The sequence below is a fragment of the Amblyomma mixtum genome, chromosome 3 (genome assembly GCF_055824585.1).
Source record: "Amblyomma mixtum isolate Tamu chromosome 3, ASM5582458v1, whole genome shotgun sequence".
Classification (NCBI taxonomy): Eukaryota; Metazoa; Arthropoda; class Arachnida; order Ixodida; family Ixodidae; genus Amblyomma; species Amblyomma mixtum.
Window position 1 is genome coordinate 232,155,369 of NC_143014.1, and position 27,413 is coordinate 232,182,781.

General features: G+C 50.7%; 3 protein-coding genes across 3 annotated transcripts in view; 2 read left to right on the forward strand and 1 right to left on the reverse strand.

Annotated features, from left to right (window-relative positions):
- Nucleotides 1–1,476, forward strand: part of LOC149353991 (serine/threonine-protein kinase PLK1-like) — a 274,454-nt gene extending 272,978 nt beyond the window's left edge. The window contains exons 11-13 of the mRNA XM_089575901.1: nucleotides 12–258; nucleotides 1,077–1,297; nucleotides 1,428–1,476. Of these exons, the coding sequence (XP_089432027.1) occupies nucleotides 12–258; nucleotides 1,077–1,297; nucleotides 1,428–1,476 (517 nt within the window). The remainder of the gene's footprint in view (nucleotides 1–11; nucleotides 259–1,076; nucleotides 1,298–1,427) is intronic.
- A 925-nt stretch (nucleotides 1,477–2,401) lies between these two features.
- Nucleotides 2,402–8,857, forward strand: LOC149353996 (serine/threonine-protein kinase PLK1-like). The gene is made up of 5 exons (XM_089575902.1): nucleotides 2,402–2,428; nucleotides 3,828–3,944; nucleotides 4,697–5,010; nucleotides 7,998–8,244; nucleotides 8,822–8,857. The coding sequence occupies exons 1-5, from the start codon at nucleotides 2,402–2,404 to the stop codon at nucleotides 8,855–8,857; spliced, it is 741 nt and encodes a 246-aa protein (XP_089432028.1).
- Nucleotides 7,459–27,413, reverse strand: part of LOC149353997 (uncharacterized) — a 171,205-nt gene continuing 151,250 nt past the window's right edge. The window contains exon 3 of the transcript XR_016291138.1: nucleotides 7,459–10,200. The gene's annotated coding sequence lies outside the window, so the exon portion shown is untranslated. The remainder of the gene's footprint in view (nucleotides 10,201–27,413) is intronic.

Here is a 27,413-nt window from a genome sequence, read left to right on the forward strand (position 1 = left end):
GTGTTTTGCAGGAGTATGACGTACGTGGATGAGGACGCTACTGACCACTACCACACCGTGGAAGACTACCCCTCATCGCTTGAGAAGAAGACCAAACTGCTGAACTACTTCTCGACTTACATGGAGTCGAAGCTGCAGAAGACGGGTCGGGACTTCAGTCCGCGCGAGTGCGACAATCTGGTCAGACTGCCCGTGTTGCGATCGTGGCTCCGCATCCGTACAGCCATGTCTTTCTACCTCACTAATGGGATCGTACAGGTAGGCGTGGCCACGTTTATTCTTTAAATGTCGAAAGCATTCAACTCAAAGTTTTTTTTCGAGAGGATTGCTCTGTTTTAAGCTAGGCGTTGTAACGGTAGTCTGCTTACATTACCGTCTCGCGCAGTTATAATAAAAAGTAAAAAAACATACTGAACGGGGTGACATGTTTGCAAATGTATAGTTGATGCATACAATGAGTTTGGCAAAAGCGTCAGTCGCCGCGCGACTAAGCATTTTATTGGCATGAGTGGTTATCCACGTTACCGCTGTGGCATACTATATCCAAGGCGCGAGCGAACGAGCCAGAAATCCTGAGGCTTAATTCGACGCGAATTCTGTGCAATCGCATTTTCATGTAAATTTGCGTAGTAACATTTACCTTTTCGATCGTACGTATTTTTTTAGGTTTTCGATGCAGTGAAAGCCGCTTAAGACTCCAAATACGCAATATATAGAAGATGAAACGTCAGCCCCTTTACGTGCACGATGTTTTGTGTAAACTTTCATGCGAAAATTTCACTTGTATTCTCGTGGATTTATTTCTGCTTCCATTCTCGTGAAAATGTGTCGGGAGAGTGCAAGCATCAAAGGTGGATTGGATAACAGGATGCGAAAGTGCAATCCATGGCATGTCACAGCTCGTTTCCGCTAAATCGCTCGTGCTGAGAGCAAAGTGTATTTTTTATTATTGTGTCTTAGATTATACAACCTGCGAATTTTCGAGGCTACTTTATGCGTGACAAATATTTCTGTCAAAGATGGTTTTCATCGCCTAAAGCACAACATCCGTTTCAAATAGTGTGTCATCTTTGCAGGTCAACATTCTTCAGGACCATTCGAAGCTTATTCTGTGTCCTCGCATGGCGGCGGTGACGCATGTCAAACCCACCGGCACATTTCACATATACAGGCTCAAAACACTTCAGCGTGCCTACCCGCCGAAGCTGCTCTCGCACCTTCAGTACATCCGCACTATCCTGGACAAAATGGCCACTCAGTCATGCTATTTGGGCAGGGCCGCTGCTTTACTAGACTGGTGGGATGCTATGGGTCAACCGCGGTTTCACGTGTTATATAGATTTAATCTAAGGATGCATTTCTACCGCATGTTTCTTTTATTTTCATACATTTTTTCATTTACACGTGACTCCTTTGTCGGCTCACAGTGAGCTGCGCCGCTATCATTATTTCGCAGTGCACATGCATGCATCGTGAACCGTGTGGCCCAATTCTAGCATCGCTGCCTTTATTTTTCTCACATCACCACAATATCGAACAAGCTCTTCCAGAGGTGTTTTTGCTTCTTTTGAACTGAACGCTGTGTTCTGAGCTTGTATTCCAACAGAGACTGCTCGCAAGATTGACTATTCGGCGACATCAAAAGGTTGCAAACAATGGGCCGCGGGTCGCACAACACCTTTGTGCGGCCGTATCTATCAACTTACTGCCCTGTAATGGGCAACGTACACTTAGACGGGGCATTGCACGTCACCCCGTGTCGCTGTGCTGCTACCGCGGTCCAGCTGAAGGATTACCAATTGATTTTATTTCTTTTGACATCTGTTGCTTGAGCGCCTCAGCGAAGTTTTTTCCCCTTATGATGCTCGCTGTTGATACAATACGACGGCAGTTCCTTCCAAACTTCTTTGCAAACAATTCCTCGGAGCAAGTTGCCGCGGAATTGTGTTTAGCACATCTTTTTTATCTGGGTAGAGAGATGGAGTGGTATAGTGCTTCAAAAGATCTAAGGTGCATAAAACGTGTGGTACACTTACGTCTACCATGATTAGTAGTGAAATGGTGTGCTCGTACTTATTCCTGTTCTGACAGAAAATTATTTCCTTAAACGTGGCTGCAAACGCAACATTAAACTTTTTCTTACCTTCAATGTTCCCGCTAAATGAGTGGACTACAAAGTATCCTACAGAAGTCTGTTTCTAATTTCTAGGGAGGCTTTGGCAAATGCTACGAGTTTGTGGACAAAGAGACCAACGAAGTTTTCGCGGGCAAGGTAGATTTCAAGGCACTTCTCGTGAAACCTGGGTATAAACCAAAGGTTCGTATTATGTACTGAACCACCTTTCTTGTTTTGATATGGCGATAATTCCTTATCTTGTTCGTGTACATAATTAAGTACGTTATGCCTCTTGGTGCTGTGGCTGAGTGGGTATGATGCTCGGCTGCTGACCCGGAAGACGAGGGTTCAATCCCTGCCACGGCAGTCACATTTTGATGGAGGCGAAATGCTAGAAACCCATGCACTATGCGATATCAGGGCATGTTAAAGAACCACAGGTGGTCGAAATTTCTGGAGTCCTTCACTACGGCGCCCCTCATAGCCTGAGCCGCTTAAACCACAAAAATCAAACCGAACCAAGGCATGGGTTACATTGCTTATTTACTATCTATTTACTGACGTGTCCCTATGACCCATACAATAATTGTAACAGTACAGTTATGGCATATTTTGGCAAGGCAGTAAAGAACGCTAGAATATTTTACAGCAACATCGATGTGCTGTGGTCCGTATGTACAATCAGCAAGGAATGAAATGAGAATATCTTCCCCGCAGGAAGCTTATTTCTAGCGCAGATTAACTTCAGTTCGAAAGTAGAAGGTTATCATTCAGAAGTGCTAATCAACGTTGCTTTTATTTTCTCTCCAGGACCTGATATGTTCGCGTATTAGAGTTGGCCTTTCAATTTTCTTGATCGCATTTCATTTTTAACTGATAGTACTTATGTAAGCATATCCGTCCCCCCTCCCTACACACAAAAAATTGGTCGGATTTAGTTTTTCATGTACAGTCCTTCGAATTGCGCTGGAGACGAAATTCTAGAGGCCCGTGCACTGTGCAATCTCACTGCACGTTTAAGAACCCCAGGTTGTCGAAATTTACGCAGACCACTACGGTGTTCCTCCTAGTCTGCATGTCGGAACGTCGAGCAGGGCTGGGTACCGTATCTAGCCTACCGCATTCTCGAAAACAGCGTCTACACCGAGGACCCCGCTCACCGGCGTATCGTTTGGGCTCCTGCTCACACGCGCCTTCTGGGAAATGAGGCAGCTGACGCCGCCGCCCGCGCGCTCTCTCACCCGACATTCCCCTCCGACCCCAACGATCAGGAACTCGAATTCACTCCAGCTTACTCCTTCAAAAACACTGTTTTTTCTTCATCAATCTGACCACGGCCTTTATCCCCGCCTATGCAAAAGACTCTCAAAGGCGGAGGAGCGGCTTCTGCTTCGCCTGTGTACTATTACTTTGCTGTGCCCGGCAGCTCTCAAACACTTCGACCCTTCTTTCTCGGGCAGGAACACACAAAGAGCGGACGCGTCCGTCTGTTGGCTGTTGTTTTCCAGTATGTCACACCAACTAGCTCAGACACAAGTCCTCCTGCCTCAAAACGGGCTTGTAATATCTACCTCGAGCTACTGTTATTGGACCTTTGGTCCGCTCTTAGACAATTATATTTTAAAATGTCTGTCTTCAAGACTTGTCGTCGCCCTGCATTTGTGTAGCGTGTCTCCACTTATGATTCATATCTTATGCTCGTTGTCCACAGATCTCCCAGGAGATCCAAATCCACAAGAACCTCAATCACAAGCATATTGTTGGGTTACACAGCTACTTCGAGGATGAACACAACGTGTACATCGTCCTTGAGCTGTGCTGCAGGCGGGTATGAACAGCTTCCTTTGTTTCTCGCGGATAGAGTCTTTAGACCTTTGGTCTAGTTTGGTTCCAATCTTATATTTAGTGGCGCAAGTAAACAGGCCATAAGAAAAATTGGAGGCGATACTTAGGCTCCGCCTTAAAGATAGGATGCGATAGCGTTAATGGGTTAATGCCCACATATATGGAACTGCTCGTTCTCGACTCAACATTCTACATCCCTTGGAGTCCTCACGCCCCTCCTGGCGCAGTGGTGCAGTGGTTAAGCGGTGTGCCACTGCCCTGCGACAGCAGGTGCTGCCACGTGTGGCGATTCTGCAAACTACGTTACTGTTCCCGAGCAACCGGTCGTGACCTATAGTCGTTAATTTAGCAGCCACCTGCCCCGATGGTCAGCTTGCTCACAATCTGGCGGGTAGGTTGTCTTGATGTTACCATGTCACACGACCTAGGTGGCGCACCGAGGTTTTATTTCCGGGGATTTCTAGCTCACAACGCCGACACTGACGACGCGGGATATTCTGCGGAACGATTTTGATAACGCTCTCGCGTCAAGAAGAACACATGCTCGCGTGTGTTGTCACTGCAATGCAGTGCAGCGAATATTTGAGTCTAGTGAGAAAATTCGACTGCTTACTTCAGCACCACTGGATAACTCTTTAGCTCGGGTGTTGCAATGGGCAGTCATTTAGAGCCGAATGCCTAAAGTGGAGCGCTGCGCGGGGCTAGATAAACTGTTTTGCGGCATTCTTTTTCCAGTCACTCGCGGAAATGCACAGGCGACGGAGCAAGCTTACAGAGGGCGAGGCAAGGTACTTCATCCATCACCTTCTACTCGCCTGCCAATATCTGAGAGAGCAGCGGGTCGTCCACATGCACCTAAAGTTTGGAAACCTACTGCTGAACGAGGAGATGGAGCTGAAGGTGGCAGACTTTGGTCTTGCCACCCGCGTCAACTATGAGGGCGAGCGCAAGAGGACTCTTTGCGGAACGCCCAACTACATCGCCCCGGAGGTACTGTTGAAGAAGGGGCACAGCTTCGAAGTGGACGTCTGGTCGATCGGATGCATCCTGTGAGTTTTCTACATCGCCATAGAGGCCTCCCCACTGCTTTATAAATATTGCTGAGCACCGGTGAAGGCCAGACGATAAATCTGAAACGAGATCGACTTCTGAACGAGTACTTTTAGATGTCCGTTCGCGCAAGATGATTTGCGGTTCAGGTGTCCCTGCATGTACTGTTTGACTGTTAGTGCATAGAGACTTTTGGAGCGTTATCATTAAATAATTTTGAATAACTGTTGTGGGTTGTCACCGGCAGTATCACAAGAAATTTCGAGATCATGCTTCACCCTCCGACAAAAAATTCTCGAATATTCTTTCGCAACATCTTGGCGTGTTCATATGAGTAAAAAAAAACACTTTACTATTAAAAAAGCTTAAGTACACAAAAATCTATTGAGTTTGACATGTGATTGGGATGAGGAGTGTAACTAAAGAGTATGTCTTTCTTGGACTGTAAAAATGTCACAAGTATGTAAACTGTAGTGACTCAGAAATGAAAACTACTGCGTAGAGAAGTTTAGTGCAAAGTCTTTCAAGGATAATCACCGGTGATAATATGCGTTGCTCACATGACGTGTACTCTAAAGCCAAAGGAAGCTGAAGGCATCGCCAGAACTTGCCGCGTACCCGCGCTCTATAGAAGGAAGGCGTAGTTAATGATTGCACAAGTGTTTGTTAGACGGAAAGCTGCATTACAAACACTGCACTAACCTCCACACCTCAGTACAACATATAGCTCTGCATCTCTATGTGACACCAGGCCAGCTGTACCCAGTGGTCAGAGCAATGACTGCATGCGTTTGCGGCAGAGCTAAGACGACTATGGGTTCTCGCGGGTCGCACGGCCAACCTAAGGATTGAGTCACGTGGCACACCACAAAGGAAGATGGAGAAGACGCGGAGCGTATCTGCACGACTCAGACTGCATGTCGACAGGTGTTCGCGCGTTTTCCCGGCAAATGCCGGCGGGCGCAGAAGTAAAAATATCAGGCCCTTCCGATTCTAAAGCGACAGCTCCCTGCAAAGGTGAGTGGCAGAGCTCTGTTCGAGCTGCGACTGTAGAAAATATTCAATTTGCACTCGGATTCGTGGCCTCTTAGGCATTATTTCCTGCTAGCGACCTCGCGCTGGAGCAATCCTCCAGTATCTCACCAAGAGTGGTGCAATGAAAATGTGAAGCAGGAACAGGAAGACCGGATGGTAGGGTGACTGAAAGTGGTCTCGAAAGAGCGTTTCTTCGCATGCCTCAAGCAGAGCAACCGCCCTATTCCTATAACCGGCTCCAATGGATGTCCCTGTGCAGTAAAAAAGCAACTATGACCGCGCGCCTAGGGTCGCTCAAGAGACACAATTTTCATACTTCTGACGTCACAATCTGTCTTCTTCGATACACTGCATTTTAAGCGAATAACGCTTGCGTTGAGTGTTTATATTTACTAGTTTTCCGGGCTATCACAGATGTTCTCCCTTCCAAAGAAAAGCATGCAGTGCACTTAGGGTATTGCAAATGAAGTGCACGGCCGTCATTGGTCTCTGAGGTACTGTCTCTGCAGATATATGATGCTTGTGGGGCACCCTCCATTCGCGACCTCGAGTGTGGAGGAAACTTACGCCCTGATAAAGGAGAACAGATACAGCATGCCTCCGACGATGAGCTCCAAAGCCCGTGCACTCATCCGAAGCATCCTCCATCACGATCCAAAAAGTAGACCCACCATTGAGGACATCCTGGAGGATGGTTTCATTACCTCCTGTACGTATTTCAATGGGAATGCTCATTGCACTGATATTTTGCGCGGAAGTGAGCGTCACTGCTGCCGTAAACATAGACGTACGGGTACATATTAGGGCGCTTTAATTCTGGCACCACAGGCTGTAGCTGTTCTGGGAAATGTTTCGTCCTTAATAGGTTGTAAATGCTTTCTGTCTAACGGGTTCTAAACCTAGCTCAACCAAAAATTACTTTTTGAAGGTTGTGTAGAGACCTTTCACTGCCAGACAAAGAACGCAATGTCACTAGAGGAGGTGTATGTGGCGCAGCATAGAAATATATTAAAACACTGCGATTAAATGTATGAAACACCGTATGAGGAATGAAATAGAGCAAACTATAACGAGTGAGTATAAAAAGGCAAGGTTGAATAATAATAAGCACGTGGTCGGAATAGGAAGGGAGTCTCTTCGCCTCTTCGGAGCTACAGGTGGGAGTAGCTTGGGCCATCGATGAATGTGTTGTACTTAGTCCCCGACGCAACGATTGTCACTATACCTGCTTGGAGGAACTCGGAGGGTAGTTAAGTGCTGTACCTTCATGCCGTGCTCGAAACAAGAAAAACAGAGGCATTCAATGGCTAAGGATATGCAGTGCTGCTAAACAGTCTCACAACGCATTCAGAACTCAGAGTTTCTTAACGGTAGCGGAGTGAAATCCTTCGGTTATATTACACCCCAGTGGCACCAAGCCGTTGGTCCCTCCACCCAGACTGAGACGGGTGTTCTTCTGGCTCATATTCACCAGGCCTTGCGGCCCGATTAACTCTTGATTGAGCTCCGTACATTGGGGTTCAACTTCAGTGTCACAAGAAAAGAAAATATATGTTGCCAAAAAGCCCTAAATCATGGGTGTTAACAAGTTCGCTGAGCATTATGGCAGGCGAGCTTCATTTCAGGTGTTCGAAGACTCTTTCTAGGGTATGGACCTTGGTCATGCAATATTAATGGCTAGATTTCCGGATCTTGCGATGTAGACTGCTTCACCCTATTTCTCTCGTGAAAAAGTGATGTATTTGCCAACGGCAGAAAACTGTACTATAGTTTCCTGGAACCGCTGCTTGCGTAATTTGATTATGAGAAATACCGCGTGTTTGTACTTAATAATAAACATCCTCCACCCCTACTTTCTGGAAGCTTAAAAGGCAAACTGCTCATTTTTTTAGGAAAAATTTGCACATGTGTGCAATATTACGCCCGTAATGCTTTCACTCGTGTTTTGCAGGAGTATGACGTACGTGGATGAGGACGCTACTGACCACTACCACACCGTGGAAGACTACCCCTCATCGCTTGAGAAGAAGACCAAACTGCTGAACTACTTCTCGACTTACATGGAGTCGAAGCTCCAGAAGACGTGTCGGGACATCAGTCCGCGCGAGTGCCACAATCTGGTCAGACTGCCCGTGTTGGGATCGTGGCTCCGCACCCGTACAGCCATGTCTTTCTACCTCACTAATGGGATCGTACAGGTAGGCGTGGCCACGTTTATTCTTTAAATGTCGAAAGCATTCAACTCAAAGTTTTTTTTTTCGAGAAGATTGCTCTGTTTTAAGCTAGGCGTTGTAACGGTAGTCTGCTTAGATTACCGTCTCGCGCAGTTATTATAAAAAGTAAAAAAAAAATACTGAACGGGGTGACATGTTTGCAAATGTATAGTTGATGCATACAATGAGTTTGGCAAAAGCGTCAGTCGCCGCGCGACTAAGCATTTTATTGGCATGAGTGGTTAGCCACGTTACCGCTGTGGCATACTATATCCAAGGCGCGAGCGAACGAGCCAGCAATCCTGAGGCTGAATTCGACGCGAATTCTGTCCAATCGCATTTTCATGTAAATTTGCGTAGTAACATTTACCTTTTCGATCTTACGTATTTTTTTAGGTTTTCGATGCAGTGAAAGCCGCTTAAGACTCCAAATACGCAATATATAGAAGATGAAACGTCAGCCTCTTCACGTGCACGATGTTTTGTGTAAACTTTCCTGCGAAAATTTCACTTGTACTCTCGTGGATTTATTTCTGCTTCCATTCTCGTGAAAATGTGGCAGGAGAGTGCAAGCATCAAAGGTGGATTGGATAACTAGATGCGAAAGTGCAATCTATGGCATGTCACAGCTCGTTTCCGCTAAATCGGTCGTGCTGAGAGCAAAGTGTATTTTTTACTCTTGTGTCTTAGATTATACAATCTGCGAATTTTCGAGGCTACTTTATGCGTGACAAATATTTCTGTCAAAGATGGTTTTCATCGCCTAAAGCAACACATCCGTTTCAAATAGTGTGTCATCTTTGCTGGTCAACATTCTTCAGGACCATTCGAAGATTATTCTGTGTCCTCGGATGGCCGCGGTGACGCATGTCAAACCCACCGGCACATTTCACACATACAGGCTCAAAACACTTCAGCGTGCCTGCCCGCCGAAGCTGCTCTCGCTCCTTCAGTACACCCGCACTATCCTGGACAAAATGGCCACTCAGTCATGCTATTTGGGCATGGCCGCTGCTTTACTAGACTGGTGGGATGCTATGGGTCAACCGTGGTTTCCCGTGTTATATAGATTTACTCTAAGGATGCATTTCTACCGCATGTTTCTTTTATTTTCATACTTTTTTTCATTTACATGTGACTCCTTTGTCGGCTCACAGTGAGCTGCGCCGCTATCATTATTTCGCAGTGCACGTGCATGCATCGTGAACCGTGTAGCCCAATTCTAGCATCGCTGCCTTTACTTTTCGCACATCACCACAATATCGAATAAGCTCTTCCAGAGGTGTTTTTTGCTTCTTTTGAACTGAACGCTGTGTTCTGAGCTTGTATTCCAACAGAGACTTCTCGCAAGATTGACTATTCGGCGACATCAAAAGGTTGCAAATAATGGGCCGCGGGTTGCACACCTTTGTGCGGCCGTATCTATCAACTTACTGCCCTGTAATGGGCAACGTACACTCAGACGGGGCATTGCACGTCACCCCGTGTCGTTGTGCTGCTACCGCGGTCCAGCTGAAGGATTACCAATTGATTTTATTTCTTTTGACATCTGCTGCTTGAGCGCCTCAGCGAAGTTTTTTCCCCTTATGATGCTCGCTGTTGATACAATACGACGGCAGTTCCTTCCAAACTTCTTTGCAAACAATTCCTCGGAGCCAGTTGCCGCGGAATTGTGTTTAGCACATCTTTTTTATCTGAGTAGAGAGATGTAGTGGTATAGTGCTTCAACAGATCTAAGGTGCATAAAACGTGCGGTACACTTGCGTCTACCATGATTAGTAGTGAAATGGTGTGCTCGTACTTATTCCTGTTCTGACAGAAAATTATTTCCTTAAACGTGGCTGCAAACGCAACATTAAACTTTTTCTTACCTTCAATGTTCCCCCTAAATGAGTGGACTACAAAGTATCCTACAGAAGTCTGTGGCACTTCTCGTGAAACCTGGGTATAAACCAAAGGTTCGTATTATGTACTGAACCACCTTTCTTTCTTGATTTGATATGGCGATAATTCCTTATCTTGTTCGTGTACATGATTAAGTACGTTATGCCTCTTGGTGCTGTGGCTGAGTGGGTATGATGCTCGGCTGCTGACCCGGAAGACGAGGGTTCAATCCCTGCCACGGCAGTCACATTTTGATGGAGGCGAAATGCTAAAAACCCGTGCACTATGCGATATCAGTGCATGTTAAAGAACCACAGGTGGTCGAAATTTCTGGAGTCCTTCACTATGGCGCCCCTCATAGCCTGAGCCGCTTAAACCACAGAAATCAAACCAAACCAAGGCATGGGTTACATTGCTTATTTACTATTTACTGACATGTCCCTATGACCCATACAATAATGATAACAGCACAGTTAAGGCATATTTTGGCAAGGCAGTAAAGAACGGTAGAATATTTTACAGCAACATCGATGTGCTGCGGTCCGTATGTACAATCAGCAAGGAATGAAATGAGAATATCTTCCCCGCAGGAAGCTTATTTATAGCGCAGATTAACTTCAGTTCGAAAGAAGAAGGTTATCTTTCAGAAGTGCTAATCAACGTTGCTTTTATTTTCTCTCCAGGACCTGATATGTTCCTGTATTAAAGTTGGCCTTTCAATTTTCTTGATCGCATTTCATTTTTAACTGATAGTACTTATGTAAGCATATCCCTCCCCCCTCCCTAGACACAAAAAAATTGGTCGGATTTAGTTTTTCATGTACAGTCCTTCGAATTGCGCTAGAGACGAAATTCTAGAGGCCCGTGCACTGTGCAATCTCACTGCACGTTTAAGAACCCCAGGTTGTCGAAATTTACGGAGACCACTACGGTGTTCCTCCTAGTCTGCATGTCGGAACGTCGAGCAGGGCTGGGTACCGTATCTAGCCTACCGCATTCTCCAAAACAGCGTCTACACCGAGGACCCCGCTCACCGGCGTATCGTTTGGGCTCCTGCTCACACGCTCCTTGCGGGAAATGAGGCAGCTGACGCCGCCGCCCGCGCGCTCTCTCACCCGACATTCCCCTCCGACCCCAACGATCAGGAACTCGAATTCACTCCAGCTTACTCCTTCAAAAACACTGCTTTTTCTTCATCAATCTGACCACGGCCTTTATCCCTGCCTATGCAAAAGACTCTCAAAGGCGGAGGAGCGGCTTCTGCTTCGCCTGTGTACTATTACTTTGCTGTGCCCGGCAGCTCTCAAACACTTCGACCCTTCTTTCTCGGGCAGGAACACACAAAGAACGGACGCGTCCGTCTGTTGGCTGTTGTTTTATAGTATTTCACACCAACTAGCTCAGACACAAGTCCTCCTGCCTCAAAACGGGGTTGTAATATCTACCTCGAGCTACTGTTATTGGACCTTTGGTCCGCTCTTAGACAATTATAGTTTAAAATGTCTGTCTTCAAGTCTTGCCGTCGCCCTGCATTTGTGTAGCGTATCTCCACTTATGATTCATATCTTATGCTCGTTGTCCACAGATCTCCCAGGAGATCCAAATCCACAAGAACCTCAATCACAAGCATATTGTTGGGTTACACAGCTACTTCGAGGATGAACACAACGTGTACATCGTCCTTGAGCTGTGCTGCAGGCGGGTATGAACAGCTTCCTTTGTTTCTCGCGGATAGAGTCTTTAGACCTTTGGTCTAGTTTGGTTCCAATCTTATATTTAGCGGCGCAAGTATACAGGCCATAAGAAAAATTGGAGGCGATACTTAGGCTCCGCCTTAAAGATAGGATGCGATAGCGTTAATGGGTTAATGCCCACATATATGGAACTGCTCGTTCTCGACTCAACATTTTACATTCCTTGGAGTCCTCACGCCCCTCCTGGCGCAGTGGTGCAGTGGTTAAGCGGTGTGCCACAGCCCTGCGACAGCAGGTGCTGCCACGTGTGGCGATTCTGCAAACTACGTTACTGTTCCCGAGCAACCGCTCGTGACCTATAGTCGTTAAATTAGCAGCCACCTGCCCCGATGGTCAGCTTGCGCACAATCTGGCGGGTAGGTTGTCTTGATGTTACCATGTCACACGACCTAGGTGGCGCACCGAGGTTTTATTTCCGGGGATTTCTAGCTCACAACGCCGACACTGACGACGCGGGATATTCTGCGGAACGATTTTGATAACGCTCTCGCGTCAAGAAGAACACATGCTCGCGTGTGTTGTCACTGCAATGCAGTGCAGCGAATATTTGAGTCTAGTGAGAAAATTCGACTGCTTACTTCAGCACCACTGGATGACTCTTTAGCTCGGGTGTTGCAATGGGCAGTCATTTAGAGCCGAATGCCTAAAGTGGAGCGCTGCGCGGGGCTAGATAAACTGTTCTGCGGCATTCTTTTTCCAGTCACTCGCGGAAATGCACAGGCGACGGAGCAAGCTTACAGAGGGCGAGGCAAGATACTTCATCCATCACCTTCTACTCGCCTGCCAATATCTGAGGGAGCAGCGGGTCGTCCACATGCACCTAAAGTTTGGAAACCTACTGCTGAACGAGGAGATGGAGCTGAAGGTGGCAGACTTTGGTCTTGCCACCCGCGTCAACTATGAGGGCGAGCGCAAGAGGACTCTTTGCGGAACGCCCAACTACATCGCCCCGGAGGTACTGTTGAAGAAGGGGCACTGATTCGAAGTGGACGTCTGGTCGATCGGATGCATCCTGTGAGTTTTCTACGTCGCCATAGAGGCCTCCCCACTGCTTTATAAATATTGCTCAGCACCGGTGAAGGCCAGACGAAAAATCTGAAACGAGATCGACTTCTAAACGAGTACTTTTAGATGTCCGTTTGCGCACGATGATTTGCGGTTCAGGTGTCCCTGCATGTACTGTTTGATTGTTCGAGCATAGAGACTTTTGGAGCGTTATCATTAAATAATTTTGAATAATTGTTGTGGGTTGTCACCGGCAGTATCACAAGAAATTTCGAGATCATGCTTCACCCTCCGACAAAAAATTCTCGAATATTCTTTCGCAACATCTTGTCGTGTTCATATGAGTAAAAAAAACACTTTACTATTAAAAAAAGCTTAAGTACACAAACCTCTATTGAGTTTGACATGTGATTGGGATCAGGAGTGTAACTAAAGAGTATGTCTTTCTTGGACTGTAAAAATGTCACAAGTATGTAAACTGTAGTGACTCAGAAATGAAAACTACTGCGTAGAGAAGTTTAGTGCAAAGTCTTTCAAGGATAATCACCGGTGATAATATGCGTTGCTCACATGACGTGTACTCTAAAGCTAAAGGAAGCCAGAACTTGCCGCGTACCAGCGCTCTATAGAAGGAAGGCGTAGTTAATGATTGCACAAGTATTTATTAGACGGAAAGCTGCATTACAAACACTGCACTAACCTCCACACCTCAGTACAACATATAGCTCTGCATCTCTATGTGACACCAGGCCAGCTGTACCCAGTGGTCAGAGCAATGACTGCATGCGTTTGCGGCAGAGCTAAGACGACTATGGGTTCTCGCGGGTCGCACGGCCAACCTAAGGATTGAGTCACGTGGCACACCACAAAGGAAGATGGAGAAGACGCGGAGCGTATCTGCACGACTCAGACTGCATGTCGACAGGTGTTCGCGCGTTTTCCCGGCAAATGCCGGCGGGCGCAGAAGTAAAAATATCAGGCCCTTCCGATTCTAAAGCGACAGCTCCCTGCAAAGGTGAGTGGCGGAGCTCTGTTCGAGCTGCGACTGTAGAAAATATTCAATTTGCACTCGGATTCCTGGCCTCTTAGGCATTATTTCCTGCTAGCGACCTCGCGCTGGAGCAAGCCTCCAGTATCTCACCAAGAGTGGTGCAATGAAAATGTGAAGCAGGCACAGGAAGACCGGATGGTAGGGTGACTGAAAGTGGTCTCGAAAGAGCGTTTCTTCGCAGGCCTCAAGCAGAGCAACCGCCCCATTCCTATAACAGACTCCACTGGATGTCCCTGTGCAGTAAAAAAGCAACTATGACCGCGCGCCTAGGGTCGCTCAAGAGACACAATTTTCATACTTCTGACGTCACAATCTGTCTTCTTCGATACACTGCATTTTAAGCGAATAACGCTTGCGTTGAGTGTTTATATTTACTAGTTTTCCGGGCTATCACAGATGTTCTCCCCTCCAAAGAAAAGCATGCAGTGCACGTAGGGTATTGAAAATGAAGTGCACGGCCGTTATTGGTCTCTGAGGTACTGTCCTCTGCTGGTATATGATGCTTGTGGGGCACCCTCCATTCGCGACCTCGAGTGTAGAGGAAACTTACGCCCGGATAAAGGAGAACAGATACAGCATGCCTCCGACGATGAGCTCCAAAGCCCGTGCACTCATTCGAAGCATCCTCCATCACGATCCAAAAAGGAGACCCACCATTGAGGACATCCTGGAGGATGGTTTCATTATCTCCTGTACGTATTTCAATGGGAATTCTCATTGCACTGATATTTTGCGCGGAAGTGAGCGTCACTGCTGCCGTAAACGTAGATGTACGGGTACATATTAGGGCGCTTTAATTCTGGCACCACAGGCTGTAGGTGTTCTGGGAAATGTTTCGTCCTTAATAGGTTGTAAATGCTTTCTGTCTAACGGGTTCTAAACCTAGCTCAACCAAAAATTACTTTTTGAAGTTGTGTAGAGACCTTTCACTGCCAGACAAAGAACGCAATGTCACTAGAGGAGGTGTATGTGGAGCAGCGTAGAAATATATTAAAACACTGCGATTAAATGTATGAAACACCGTATGAGGAATGAAATAGAGCAAACTATAACGAGTGAGTAGAAAAAGGCAAGGTTGAATAATAATAAGCACGTGGTCGGAATAGGAAGGGAGTCTCTTCGCCTCTTCGGAGCTACAGGTGGGAGTAGCTTGGGCCGTCGATGAATGTGTTGTACTTAGTCCCCGACGCAACGATTGTCACTATACCTGCTTAGAGGAACTCGGAGGGTAGTTAAGTGCTGTACCTTCATGCCGTGCTCGAAACAAGAAAAAAAGAGGCATCAAATGGCTAAGGATATGCAGTGCTGCTAAACAGTCTCACAACGCATTCAGAACTCAGAGTTTCTTAACGGTAGCGGAGTGAAATCCTTCGGTTATATTACATCCCAGTGGCACCAAGCCGTTGGTCCCTCCACCCAGACTGAGACGGGTGTCTTTTGGCTCATATTCACCAGGCCTTGCGGCCCGATTAACTCTTGATTGAGCTCCGTACATTGGGGTTCAACTTCAGTGTCACAAGAAAAGAAATCATATGTTGCCAAAAAGCCCTAAATCATGGGTGTTAACAAGTTCGCTGAGCATTATGGCAGGCAAGCTTCATTTCAGGTGTTCGAAGACTCTTTCTAGGGTATGGACCTTGGTCATGCAATATTAATGGCTAGATTTCCGGATCTTGCGATGTAGACTGCTTCACCCTATTTCTCTCGTGAAAAAGTGATGTATTTCCCAACGGCAGAGAACTGTACTATAGTTTCCTGGAACCGCTGCTTGCGTAATTTGATTATGAGAAATACCGCGTGTTTGTACTTAATAATAAACATCCCCCACCCCTACTTTCTGGAAGCTTAAAAGGCAAACTGCTCATTTTTTTAGGAAAAATTTGCACATGTGTGCAATATTACGCCCGTAATGCTGTCACTCGTGTTTTGCAGGAGTATGACGTACGTGGATGAGGACGCTACTGAGCACTACCACACCGTGGAAGACTACCCCTCATCGCTTGAGAAGAAGACCAAACTGCTGAACTACTTTTCGACTTACATGGAGTCGAAGCTCCAGAAGACGTGTCGGGAGGTCAGTCCGCGCGAGTGCCACAATCTGGTCAGACCGCCCGTGTTGGGATCGTGGCTCCGCACCCGTACAGCCATGTCTTTCTAACTCACTATTGGGATCGTACAGGTAGGCGTGGCCTCGTTTATTCTTTAAATGTCGAAAGCATTCAACTCAAAGTTTTTTTTGCGAGAGGATTGCTCTGTTTTAAGCTAGGTGTTGTAACGGTAGTCTGCTTAGATTACCGTAACGCGCAGTTATTATAAAAAGTAAAAAAAAATACTGAACGGGGAGACATGTTTCCAAATGTATAGTTGATGCATACAATGAGTTTGGCAAAAGCGTCAGTCGCCGCGCGACTAAGCATTTTATTGGCCTGAGTGGTTAGCCACGTTACCGCTGTGGCATACTATATCCAAGGCGCGACCGTACGAGCCAGCAAGCCTGAGGCTGAATTCGACGCGAATTCTGTCCAATCGCATTTTCATGCAAATTTGAGTAGTAACATTTACCTTTTCGATCGTACGTATTTTTTAGGTTTTCTATGCAGTGAAGACGCAATATATAGAAGATGAAACGTCAGCCTCTTCACGTGCACGATGTTGTGTGTAAACTTTCATGCGAAAATTTCCATTCAGTCATTCTAGTTGGGCAGGGCCGCTGCTTTACTTGACTTGTGGGGATGCAATGGGCCGACCGTGGTTTCACGTGTTATATAGATTTACTCTAAGGATGCATTTCTACCGCATGTTTCTTTTATTTCGTGGGAATCTGGCTTTCCGCCGTCGCCTTTGCGCGGCTGTGCCGGCCTACCGCGTCGTTTCTCCTCTTTCCCTTGCTCCCGCCTCAGGCGGTGGAGAGGCGGCTGGGTGACTAATCACTGTCATTTAGCCACAGCTCCGCCCCGGCTCCCCAAGGGCCTTTGCCATTGGCGCCTTTTGGCGGGAATCCGGGACCCCTTTTGGCGGCCGCGCATCCCGCGACCGTCCGAGCGGGGCCCAGAGAGAGAGATCCCTCGGAGACAGCGTAAGGTGCGTACGTTACTGTTTGTCCGTGCCGGCCTTTGCCGTTCGGACCAGTGCTTACTCGAGCTCGCCCGCACGTGTCCTCTGACCTGCAGCGGCTCGAGCCTGTCCAGCGGGGTCCAGCGACCTCTGACAGGCGTACCTTGCGTTGAATGCCCACTCTCTCTCGCAACCGGCCCAACGGTCGACACGAGAGAGAGATCACAGCACTGCCGCGGGGACATTCTCCTGCAGTGGCGTGCTAGCGGTGCGCATTACTCGAGTCGCTTCGTGCGCGCAGCGGAGCCTTGCTCCTCGCGCGCCCCCGGGACGGGGTGACTATTGAGTGTGTGTGTATTAGCTGGAGGACGATGTGAATAAACGTCTCCTTTGTAAACTTGGAGGCTTATTTCTTTGCGGCGAATCGCTCTCCTCCCAGCGGAGGTTGAGTGCGCTGCATCGGTGTCCCAGTGTGTGTGTGGTGACGGCTGATCGGGGCCCTTGGCTCGCGCGAAGCTCGAACCCGCGGTGGGTGGTGGCCTGTGTCCACGTAGAAACCCACAACTGGCGCCCAACGTGCTAAGTCATTGGCGCTTACGCCTTTGATGACATATTAGCCGAGCAGGTCGCCTTGCCGATCACGCTTGCGCACCATGTCTACCCCCAGCGGGGCACTCGGCAGCTACATGTCGGCTCCCTACGGAGTTGTAGCGTCGTTTGATCCGCTGGCTGCTGTTCCTTCGAATAGCCAGACACCGTGGTTGGCCGCGGCCCCCATTGGGGTTTACGGCGACACAACCCAAAATGTCGACCACGCGGCTCCCATCGGAGCTGTATCGGAAGCACCCTGCGGTGCATCCGCTGGTCACATGCCTCAGCTGTGCACGCTTTCCGCCCAGTGCGAAAGCAGTTCGTGTCACGCTGCCGCAACCGGCAGTTTCGAACAGCAGCAGCCGTGCCCCGCGAGCAGTCAATTCTGCTCTGGGAACGGCGAGGCGCTGGCCCGGTTCCCTGAGGAAACCGCGCCGCTCATCGAACTAGGAGCCTTGCCTCCCTCGTTCGTGCAGCCCGCCCAAGCCTCCACTGAGGCCGGAGCGCAGGCGCTGCTAGCCAGTGCTGCCCAGATGATCCAGTCGCTGTCAGGGGCTGTTGGGACGCTTTTGGCCACGCCGAAGTTGTCTCACCCCGCGGTCAAGTTGCCCATGCCAACATACCGCGGGTATGATGACCTACTCAGTGCCCGGGATTTCCTTGAGTCCCTCACCCATTATCAGAGAACTATGGGTCTTACTGAGCAGGTGGTACTTGCACACATCATCCCCGCAGCGCTGACTGACACGGCAGCTCGGTGGCATCGGCTTTCCGGCCACCGGGCAGCGACTCTCGAGGAGTTCCGTGCAGCATTCCTGCGCGAATTCCTGCCCGCTGACTACGAGCGTAGGATGCGGCGAGAGCTGGAGCTCCGTACTCAGGCTCCGGATGAGTCGCTGCAAGAGTATGTTCGTGCGATGGAAGACCTTTTCTCAATCGCCGAGCCCAGAGCCTCGAACGAGGAGCGTGTCGAAAGGACGATCAGGCAGGCACATCCGACCTTTTCGGCTTACCTGCGCGGCGGCCGATTCCGAGATTTGGAGGAGCTGGCCGCCGAGGCAAAGCGCATTCAAGGCGACATTCTCGCCGCGCGCGCCTATCATCCGCCACCGCCGGCAAGCGAGGCCCTTGAGCCACGCTGTGCATGGAGAGGGGCCTTGCCCTTACCCAACCGGCGACCACCCGCACAACCTGCCTTTGCAGCTGTTAGCGGGCAAAGCGAGGCATGGGAGTTGAGCGACAGAGCTCTCGATCCCTACTCGTACGGGAGACGGGCAGCCTGCGCTGCACCGTTTTCCGAGCCGCGTGCTGATGGGCGCCAAGCGCTCCAACGCACAGCGGAGGGGGAAACCCGACTCGGCCGACCCTTTGGTCGTGCAGCGGGCGGACCCAGGCAGGGAGAGGCGCCATTGTCCCGCGACCAAGCTCGCGGCGGTGTGCGCTGCTTCCGCTGCCAAGAGAGGGGCCACTTAGCAAGAGAATGCACCGTAGCCAGGCCTCCTGCGAGGCAGGGAAACGGCGGCGGGGGTCGGTCGTAAAGGGACCACCGGCCCAATCTCTGCTAATTCCCTCTGCGTACAGAGCAAGCTGCCTTGCTAATGCGCACGCGCCGTTTATTCCGGTCACCATTGCTGGCCGCGAGTTTTCGGCGTTACTGGATACGGGAGCCAGCGCTTCCTTGTTCGGTGAAGAGGTGTTGTCCCACTTGCAAAAGCACTCTGTGCGCTTGCGGGACTGCCGTACGGCATTCAACCTTGCGAAAGGCGTAGCCCATTCGGCTGGCGCCGCGAGGCTGACTGTCAGGTGGGGAGAGCGGACGAGACGCACGCGTTTCATCCATCTCCCAGGGCTCAGTGTGCCCATGATTCTCGGACGGGACTTTCTCCTGAAAACCGGGATCGTGGTGGACATTGCGAATGGCGGCTATCGCGACGGACCATTTTCCCAGCTTAAGCCGTTCATTAGCCCACCGGCGTCAGTATCTGCCTGCGCAGTGAAGGCGTTCGGAGAGTGCCACGCTCCGCGGACAGGGCCACGCCCTTGTGTCGAGCGTTCCGTCGTTCAGCCTCCCCATTGGGACCGAGCGGCGCGGCACGACCAGGCACCACATCCGCTGGCCGCCAGTGCGGTAACATTGGATGACACACAGAAGGCTCGTTTGACAGCGCTATTGCGTCAGTACGATGAGCTCTTCACGGATCAACCTGGCTGTACCACTTTAGTGAGCCACAAGATCCACACTGGAGACGCGCTTCCTTTGAAGTGCAACCCTAGACCCGTCAGCCTTGCGAAAAGGCAGGTGATTGATGGGTTGCTGGATGAGATGCTGTCGGCGGACATTATCTGCCGCTCGTCCAGCGCCTGGGCGTCTCCGGTGGTGTTGGTGCCTAAGAAAGATGGCAGCCACCGTTTGTGTGTGGATTATCGCCGTCTAAATGCGCTGACTCGCAAGGATGCCTATCCGCTCCCGACGATCAGCTCAATCGTAGGAAACTTGGGCAGCGCGCGGTACTTTTCCACGCTAGATGCCTCCAAAGGTTACCTACAGGTCCAGATGGCTGACACTGACCGGTCTAAGACCGCGTTCACGTGTCACAGAGGGCTGTTTGAGTTCACTCGTATGCCCTTTGGTCTCTGCAATGGTCCTGCGACTTTTCAGAGGCTCATGGACCGCGTCCTGGGGGAAGCGAAATGGTCCCACGCCATGTGCTACCTGGACGATATCTTGATTTATTCACGAACCTTCGATGAGCACTTAGGCCACATTGCCGATGTGCTCGAGAGGGTACGGGCTGCTGGGATGACTTTGAATCCTGCGAAAGCCCAAATAGCGCGGACCCGGGTTCAGTTACTAGGGTTCACGCTGGGCGAGGGCTCCATTGAGCCTGATGCGGAGAAACTTCGAGCCATACTCGAATTTCCCGCGCCCAAGGACGTACGCGGCCTCCGCCGCTTTCTGGGAATGGCCAATTTTTATCGGTCGTTCATCCCGTCCTGTGCCCGCGTGCAGGCACCCTTGACCAAGCTCTTGGGAAAGACTGCAGCGTGGCGATGGGGGCCCGAGCAAGAGCGATCCTTTCGCCTCCTGTCTAGTGCCATTGCCGAGACAGCGCAGCTCAGGCTACCCGACCTGACCAGACAGTTCGTAGTCCAGACTGACGCGAGCGATCTGGGTTTAGGAGCAGTTCTCCTACAGGAATTCGATGGCGTGCTGTAACCGCTGGCCTTTGCCAGCCGCTCCTTGCTGCCCTCGGAGAGGAATTATTCCGTGACCGAGAAGGAGTGCCTCGCCATCGTGTTTGCACTGCGCAAATTTGACGTCTACCTTGATGGAACGCAATTCGTGGTGCAGACAGACCACAGTGCGCTCAGTTGGCTGATGCGGCTCCGCGAGCCTGCGGGTCGGCTGGCGCGCTGGGCTCTCCTGATACAGCATTACGACTTTTCCGTGCAGTATCGAAAGGGGAGCACAAACGTGGTAGCTGACGCGCTATCCCGTGCCCCACCCGCCAGCGGCGCCTTGACGCCTGTAGGCGGAGGGGGCGAAACAGCGGACGAGCCGCCGGGCGGCAAGGAGGGAGAGCCCGCGAACGGGTTAACCCATTCCGCAAACCAGGCAAGCAGCGCTTCGCAAAGCGGACGAGAGGCAAAGCTCTTCGTGAGCGCCTCGGAGTTGCCGACGCGAACGGAAATTTTGGCTGCAAACCTGAGTGGGGACGAGACCATGCTCCCCTCTGGGATGACTGGAATCGTTTTCAGCCGTAAAGAGCTACTGAAAGCCCAGCAAAATGACCCCTTTTGTCGCGAGGTGAGCGACGGTCTCAGGGAGACGGAGCGCCGTGACGCTACTGGTATTGTAGCGGGCGCAGGGGGGCAGAAGCCAGCGTGTGTCGCGGCGAACCCCGGGGATTCATATTTGCTGGACCATGACGGGCTCGTGCTGAAGTACATAGCCACCGATGACGAGTCCATCGACCCGTTCAAGGTGGTTATCCCCAAAAGTCTAAGAGGCGCACTTTTGCGATTCTCTCATGACGAACCACTGGCCGGTCATCTGAGTGGCTCCAAAGTTTTTGCAAAACTGAGTCAATCGGTGACGGGGCCCGGCATGAAGCGTGACATTTTCCGCTATTGCCGTTCCTGCCATGTCTGTCAAGCGGTGAAGTCACGGGGCGGCAAGCCGCCTGGAATGATGAAACCAATTGACAGTGTGCGTCCGTGGCAGATGGCCACCTGCGATTTGATGGGGCCTTTCCCCAGGAGCAAGCAGGGGTTCATTTACCTGATGGTAGTCGCTGACCACTTTTCCAAATGGGTTGAGTTGTACCCCCTTCGGAAAGTGTCAGCACGAGCGGTGCTGGATAAACTCCAGGAAGTGTTCTGCCGGTTCGGCTTTCCGGAAAGACTGATCACGGACAATGCGTCCTATTTCACCGCTCGGGTGTTCGGTAACACGTGCCGTTCCCTCGGAATCGAGCACTACACCACTTCACCCTACCACCCCCAGTCCAATTTGACCGAGCGAATCAACCGAACGCTCAAGCCAATGCTTGCGGCCTTTGCCGAGTGTCAAAAGGATTGGGCAGACCATTTGAGCGAGTTTGCGTTCGCCATCCGAACAGCTGAGAATCGCTCAACTGGTTTCTCTCCCGCCTTTCTCAATTTCGGGAGGGAGCTGGCGAATCCGATGTCAAACGTCGTGCAGGGCCAGCTCGGGGATGAGCAGACGCGGGCAGACTGCTCTGCTTATGCGTCGACGCTTCGGGACCGGCTTGGTCGGGCTCTCAACAGAGCAAGGCAGAGTTTGGCGGCAGCCAGAGCCCAACAGAAGGCTCAGTATGACCGCAAGCACCGCCGCCTGACTTTTCAGGTGGGTGATCTTGTCCTGAAGCGCAACCACGTCCTTAGCGATGCGAGCAAGGGGTTCTCAGCCTCGCTCGCTCCTAAGTGGCTTGGTCCGTACCGAGTGGTCAGAGTCTGGTCGCCACTCGCGTACCTGCTGGAGGATTCCCTTACGGGGAAAACCAGCCGTGCCCACTTCGCAGATCTGAAGGCCTACGCGTCACGGTCTGACGAGCTTGCGCCGGTACCCATTGGTATCAAAGGCAAGCGCAAAGGCACAACTGGTGCTGCGGAACGCAAGCGTACGGAGCACCGGTACAATCTGAGGCGACGGTCACCGGTGTGATTGATGCCGGACGGCGGACTTTTCCGCAACCGAAGGCACGCAGCCTCAGCTAGCTGGCGAGCTTTCTCGTCAGGCCCTACCCAGGCGAAGCACGGTGTGTTATTTTTTTTTGTTTTGGCAGCATGCTCAGTTCCAGCCTTGTGGGTTTATCAGTTTATTTATTTGTTTTGTTTTAATCAGTTTTCTAGCCACTTTCGTTTCCTGCTGGCTCGTCTGTTTTTGTTCTAACGTACCCATATGTACATAGGCAAACTTCAGCCCGCTCGTGCTTGCTCTTATCGTCGAGAAGGAATAGATTGGATTAGGTGTCGTTTGTACCGCGCGCCTTTTCTCATTTCCGGCCCGACTGTGGGTGGTTGGCTCGTTAAGGAGCCGTGTGTCGCGGTGCGAGTTTTTGTGCGGCCCGTATGGAGGGGAAGTTGGCGGGGCGTTTGGGGCGATGGGGGGCGGAAAGTGCACCCTTTGACCCTCGCCGCGGCGCCTCTGGACGCTTCTGATGGGGGGGGTCGTTGTCGCCGACCAGCGTCCGCGCACGTGCCGGTGTACGCGTGTTTGTGGCTGTGGCTGTGTGCGCGCGTAACCATGAGCCAAGGCGACGCCTGTGAGTTGTGTCGTTGTGTCCTTCTGCGTGAGCGCGAGGATGAGAAGGACCCCTCGTTGTGGACAAGGTTACACATCAGGACGCCGCCGAATGTCCTCGCCCGTTTCAGCCGGCGTGAAGGGGGTGCACTAACTCTCTTGTGCCGAACGTGATGTTGTGTCCAAGGGCGCGAGGTCAGTGCTCTGCCGCGGCCCCGTCGTCATCAACGCACCCTACATCGACGGAAAGAAGACCGCCATCAGTCGTCGGCCCTCCCAACCCGTTCAACTTGAAGCCTGCGAGCGGTGAGTCGCCGACCGGCCCACTGGGCCGCGCCATCGAACTTTGAGGCTGACATCCGCCTGTCACATAGTTGTACAGTTTAATTTACATCGCCTTGTGTACCGTGTATATAATCTGCGTGCTGTTTTGATTTACTGAAGCGTATGGCAGTGTTTGTTTGTTTGCCTTGTTTTTCCTTTGTTTTCTTACGTTGTTCTGGCTGGAACTGAAGGGTAGCTAGTTTTGTTTTGTGTATTCATTTCTTTATTTTGGAACTGAAGTGTAGCTAGTTTTTTTTGTGTATTCATTTCTTTATTTTGGCCGCGTGCTTTGCCGATGGGTAGGAGGGCATTTAAGGAGAGGGGGATGTGGGAATCCTGGCTTTCCGCCGTCGCCTTTGCGCGGCTGTGCCGGCCGCCCGCGTTGTTTCTCCTCTTTCCCTTGCTCCCGCCTCAGGCGGTGGAGAGGCGGCTGGGTGACTAATCACTGTCATTTAGCCACAGCTCCGCCCCGGCTCCCCAAGGGCCTTTGCCATTGGCGCCTTTTGGCGGGAATTCGGGACCCCGCTTTGGGCGGCCGCGCGCCGCGCGACCGTCCGAGCGGGGCCCAGAGAGAGAGATCCCTCCGCGACAGCGTAAGGTGCGTACGCTACTGTTTGTCCGTGCCGGCTTTGCCGTTCGGACCAGTGCATATACTCGAGCTCGCCCGCACGTGTCCTCTGACCTGCAGCGGCTCGAGCCTGTCCAGCGGGGTCCAGCGACCTCCGACAGGCGTACCTTGCGTTGATTGCCCACTCTCTCTCGCAACCGGCCCAACGGTCGACACGAGAGAGAGAGATCACAGCACTGCCGCGGGAACATTCTCCTGCAGCGGCGTGCTAGCGGCGCGCATTAACTCGAGTCGCTTCGTGCGCGCAGCGGAGCCTTGCTCCTCGCGCGCCCCCGGGACGGGGTGACTATTGAGTGTGTGTGTATCAGCTGAAGGACGACGTGAATAAACGTCTCCTTTGTGAACTTGGAGGCCTATTCCTTTGCGGCGAATCGCTCTCCTCCCAGCGGAGGTTGAGTGCGCCGCATCGGTGTCCCAGTGTGTGTGTGGTGACGGCTGATCGGGGCCCTTGGCTCGCGCGAAGCTCGAACCCGCGGTGGGTGGTGGCCTTTGTCCACGTAGGAACCCACAATTTTCATACTTTTTTTCATTTACACATGACTCCTTTGTCGGCTCACAGTGAGCCGCGCCGCTATCATTATTTCGCAGTGCACATGCATGCATCGTGAACCGCGTAGCCCAATTCTAGCATCGCTGCCTTTATTTTTCCCACGTCACCACAATATCGAACAAGCTCTTCCAGAGGTATTTTTTGCTTCTTTTGAACTGAACGCTGTGTTCTGAGCTTGTATTCCGACAGAAACTGCTCGCAAGATTCACTATTCGGCGACATCAAATGGTTGCATATAGTGGGCCGCGTGTTGCACGAACAAATGCGACTATGTTACTATCAATAACAAACTGCTTCAGAAAAACATCGAACCACCGATGTTAAGGAGATGTAGACACAGGCAATAGCTTCTGCACTTGACTACTTGATTGTAAGCACACTAAATATATTGACATTCTTTGATTAGGTTAAATACGGTGAGAGGCTTTCATTACGCAGAACAAAAAATATAACATCAGGCGAACGAAAATCAGAGCCGGGATGGTACCCCAAACTCCGGCAGCCCCGTGAAATTTTGCGCAATTCCGACCACAGGGACATTGTCCTCTTATGCACATCTTGAGGATTTGAAGGCCACACAAGACCCCTGCAACAGAAAACCGGAAGCCAACAAACGCTTTTGATGTTACAACACCAACCACACAGTTTCACGAAATATGATGATTTAACACCGAATGATTTAAAATTGTGTCTTCAAAAAGCAGACTGTGAATATATACCTTAGCAGTGCATGTGGACACAAAAGCAATTATTCGAATCCATCCGGAGCATACTAAGAGCCAGTCAGAAAGCTCTCGGGGCTCTTCCGAGCCATTCGCAACTGATGACCGTGCGGAGAGCGAGCCGTTAGCCAGCCTTCTTCCCATCTTCGTTAAGTACGGACCCCTCATGAAACCGGAGCCAACCTCGTCGCGGGATCTGACTCCAACGATGAAGGGGGGTACGGCGGCTGCTGCACGGAAGCGACGGTGCGGGCTGTCAGAATTCAGCGCTGGATGAACGAGACCTAGCAGTGTGACTCCACAGTGAAGGCGAAGGACGCTGAGTGTATGCTATGGAAGCGCTAGGTAGACGCCAAGCTGCGACAGCGCAAGGCTGAAGCCAAACACGGAAAACTTGAGGGTGCAGCGGAGGCGAGTCGCACGACTGAGGTGCTAAATAGTTAGGAGTTTATAGGCGCAAGAGGGACGAATACAACACAGCGCCAGAGAAATGTATCTTTACCTTTTTGTTGTACTGTCTAAAATGGGAGAGGATTATGATAGGCTGTGTATTAAAATTAGGCTAGCTGGGTATTGCCACGAGCAAGAAGGCGAGGAGTTAACTCCCACCGTGCTTGGCTACGGCGCCTTCTTGTCAGTGCCAGGGTACCCTTTTGATGATGAGGAGGAATTTTTATGTCGCAAGCGCATCTGTGGCCAAAACGCGCCAGATGAGGTGTGTTCGTCTACTCAACGTGTTCGTCTACTCGTCTACTCCCACGCAATTCACCAGAAAGAAGTCGAGCACCAGGCCTGGGGGAAAGATTGTATCCATTTTATCACCGGTGGCTACCCGGCGGTGCTGGGGATCGAACCCCGCACATCCTGCATGCGACGAAAATGCTAAATCTACTAGGCCATCGCTACGGTACCCTTTATGCGCTATAGCGTTAGGGAGCTCGTGTCGCAGAAAATCCCACGCCATCGTGGGACTCAGATTATGTGCAAGCAGCATAATCTCGAGACGCAGCGCATCGAACCTTAGAATGCACAAGCTCGAAATAGTAGTGAGGGCAACGTAGCTTGGTTGGTTGGTTTATGGGGCTTAACGTCCCAAAGCGACTAAGGCTATGAGAGACGCCGTAGTGAAGGGCTCCGGAAATTTCGACCACCTGGGGTTCTTTAACGTACACTGACATCGCACAGCACACGGGCCTCGAATTTCTCCTCCAAAGAAATTCAACCGCCGCGGCCGGGATCGAACCCGCGTCTTTCGGGCCAGCAGCCGAGCACCATAGCCACTGAGCCACCGCGGCGGCTTACGTTGCACACGTTAGTGTGCAATGTAGCTTCTAGCGAAGGAGAACGCGTCATTCAGAATGAAGCATGTTATGAAGTCCTATCGGAAATGAGAGGACATAGATCTGTTTTTGCTAACCGCTTAGCGCGCATCAGAGAAGATATGGTTTACCACACTAACGTAGCCGCAGAGCCTGCTGCCACTATTGCGATGTCAGGCCGCTGAGGTGATTCTCGCTTGACTAAACAGGACGCAGACAACTATGGCATTGTAAAGACAACCTGAAGCACGCCGAGAGGGATGGTGTTACTGTTGTTCGAAGATAGCAGAGCACGCTTGTTCCTACCGCCGCCATCGAATGGTTGAACTCATTATACATGCGAGTCAGTCCAGGAAATAGCTTGAATTCCAGGCCAGCCTGCCTCAGACATTGTTTTAGGCGTTGTCCCTACCACTTGGCAATAAGGACTTCGAGTCTCCTCCGGCGACTGAAAACCCAATCAGACCCCCGGTTATATCCGGGGAAGCAGCTGATCAAGGACTCG

Bases quoted from the DNA above. Each gene is read 5' to 3' on its own strand.
- LOC149353996 (XM_089575902.1), top strand. From the start codon at position 2,402: ATGCCTCTTGGTGCTGTGGCTGAGTGG. The intron at 3,945-4,696 runs GTATGAACAGCT...TTCTTTTTCCAG, and splicing joins TTGAGCTGTGCTGCAGGCGG to TCACTCGCGGAAATGCACAG. The intron at 5,011-7,997 runs GTGAGTTTTCTA...CGTGTTTTGCAG, and splicing joins TGGTCGATCGGATGCATCCT to GAGTATGACGTACGTGGATG.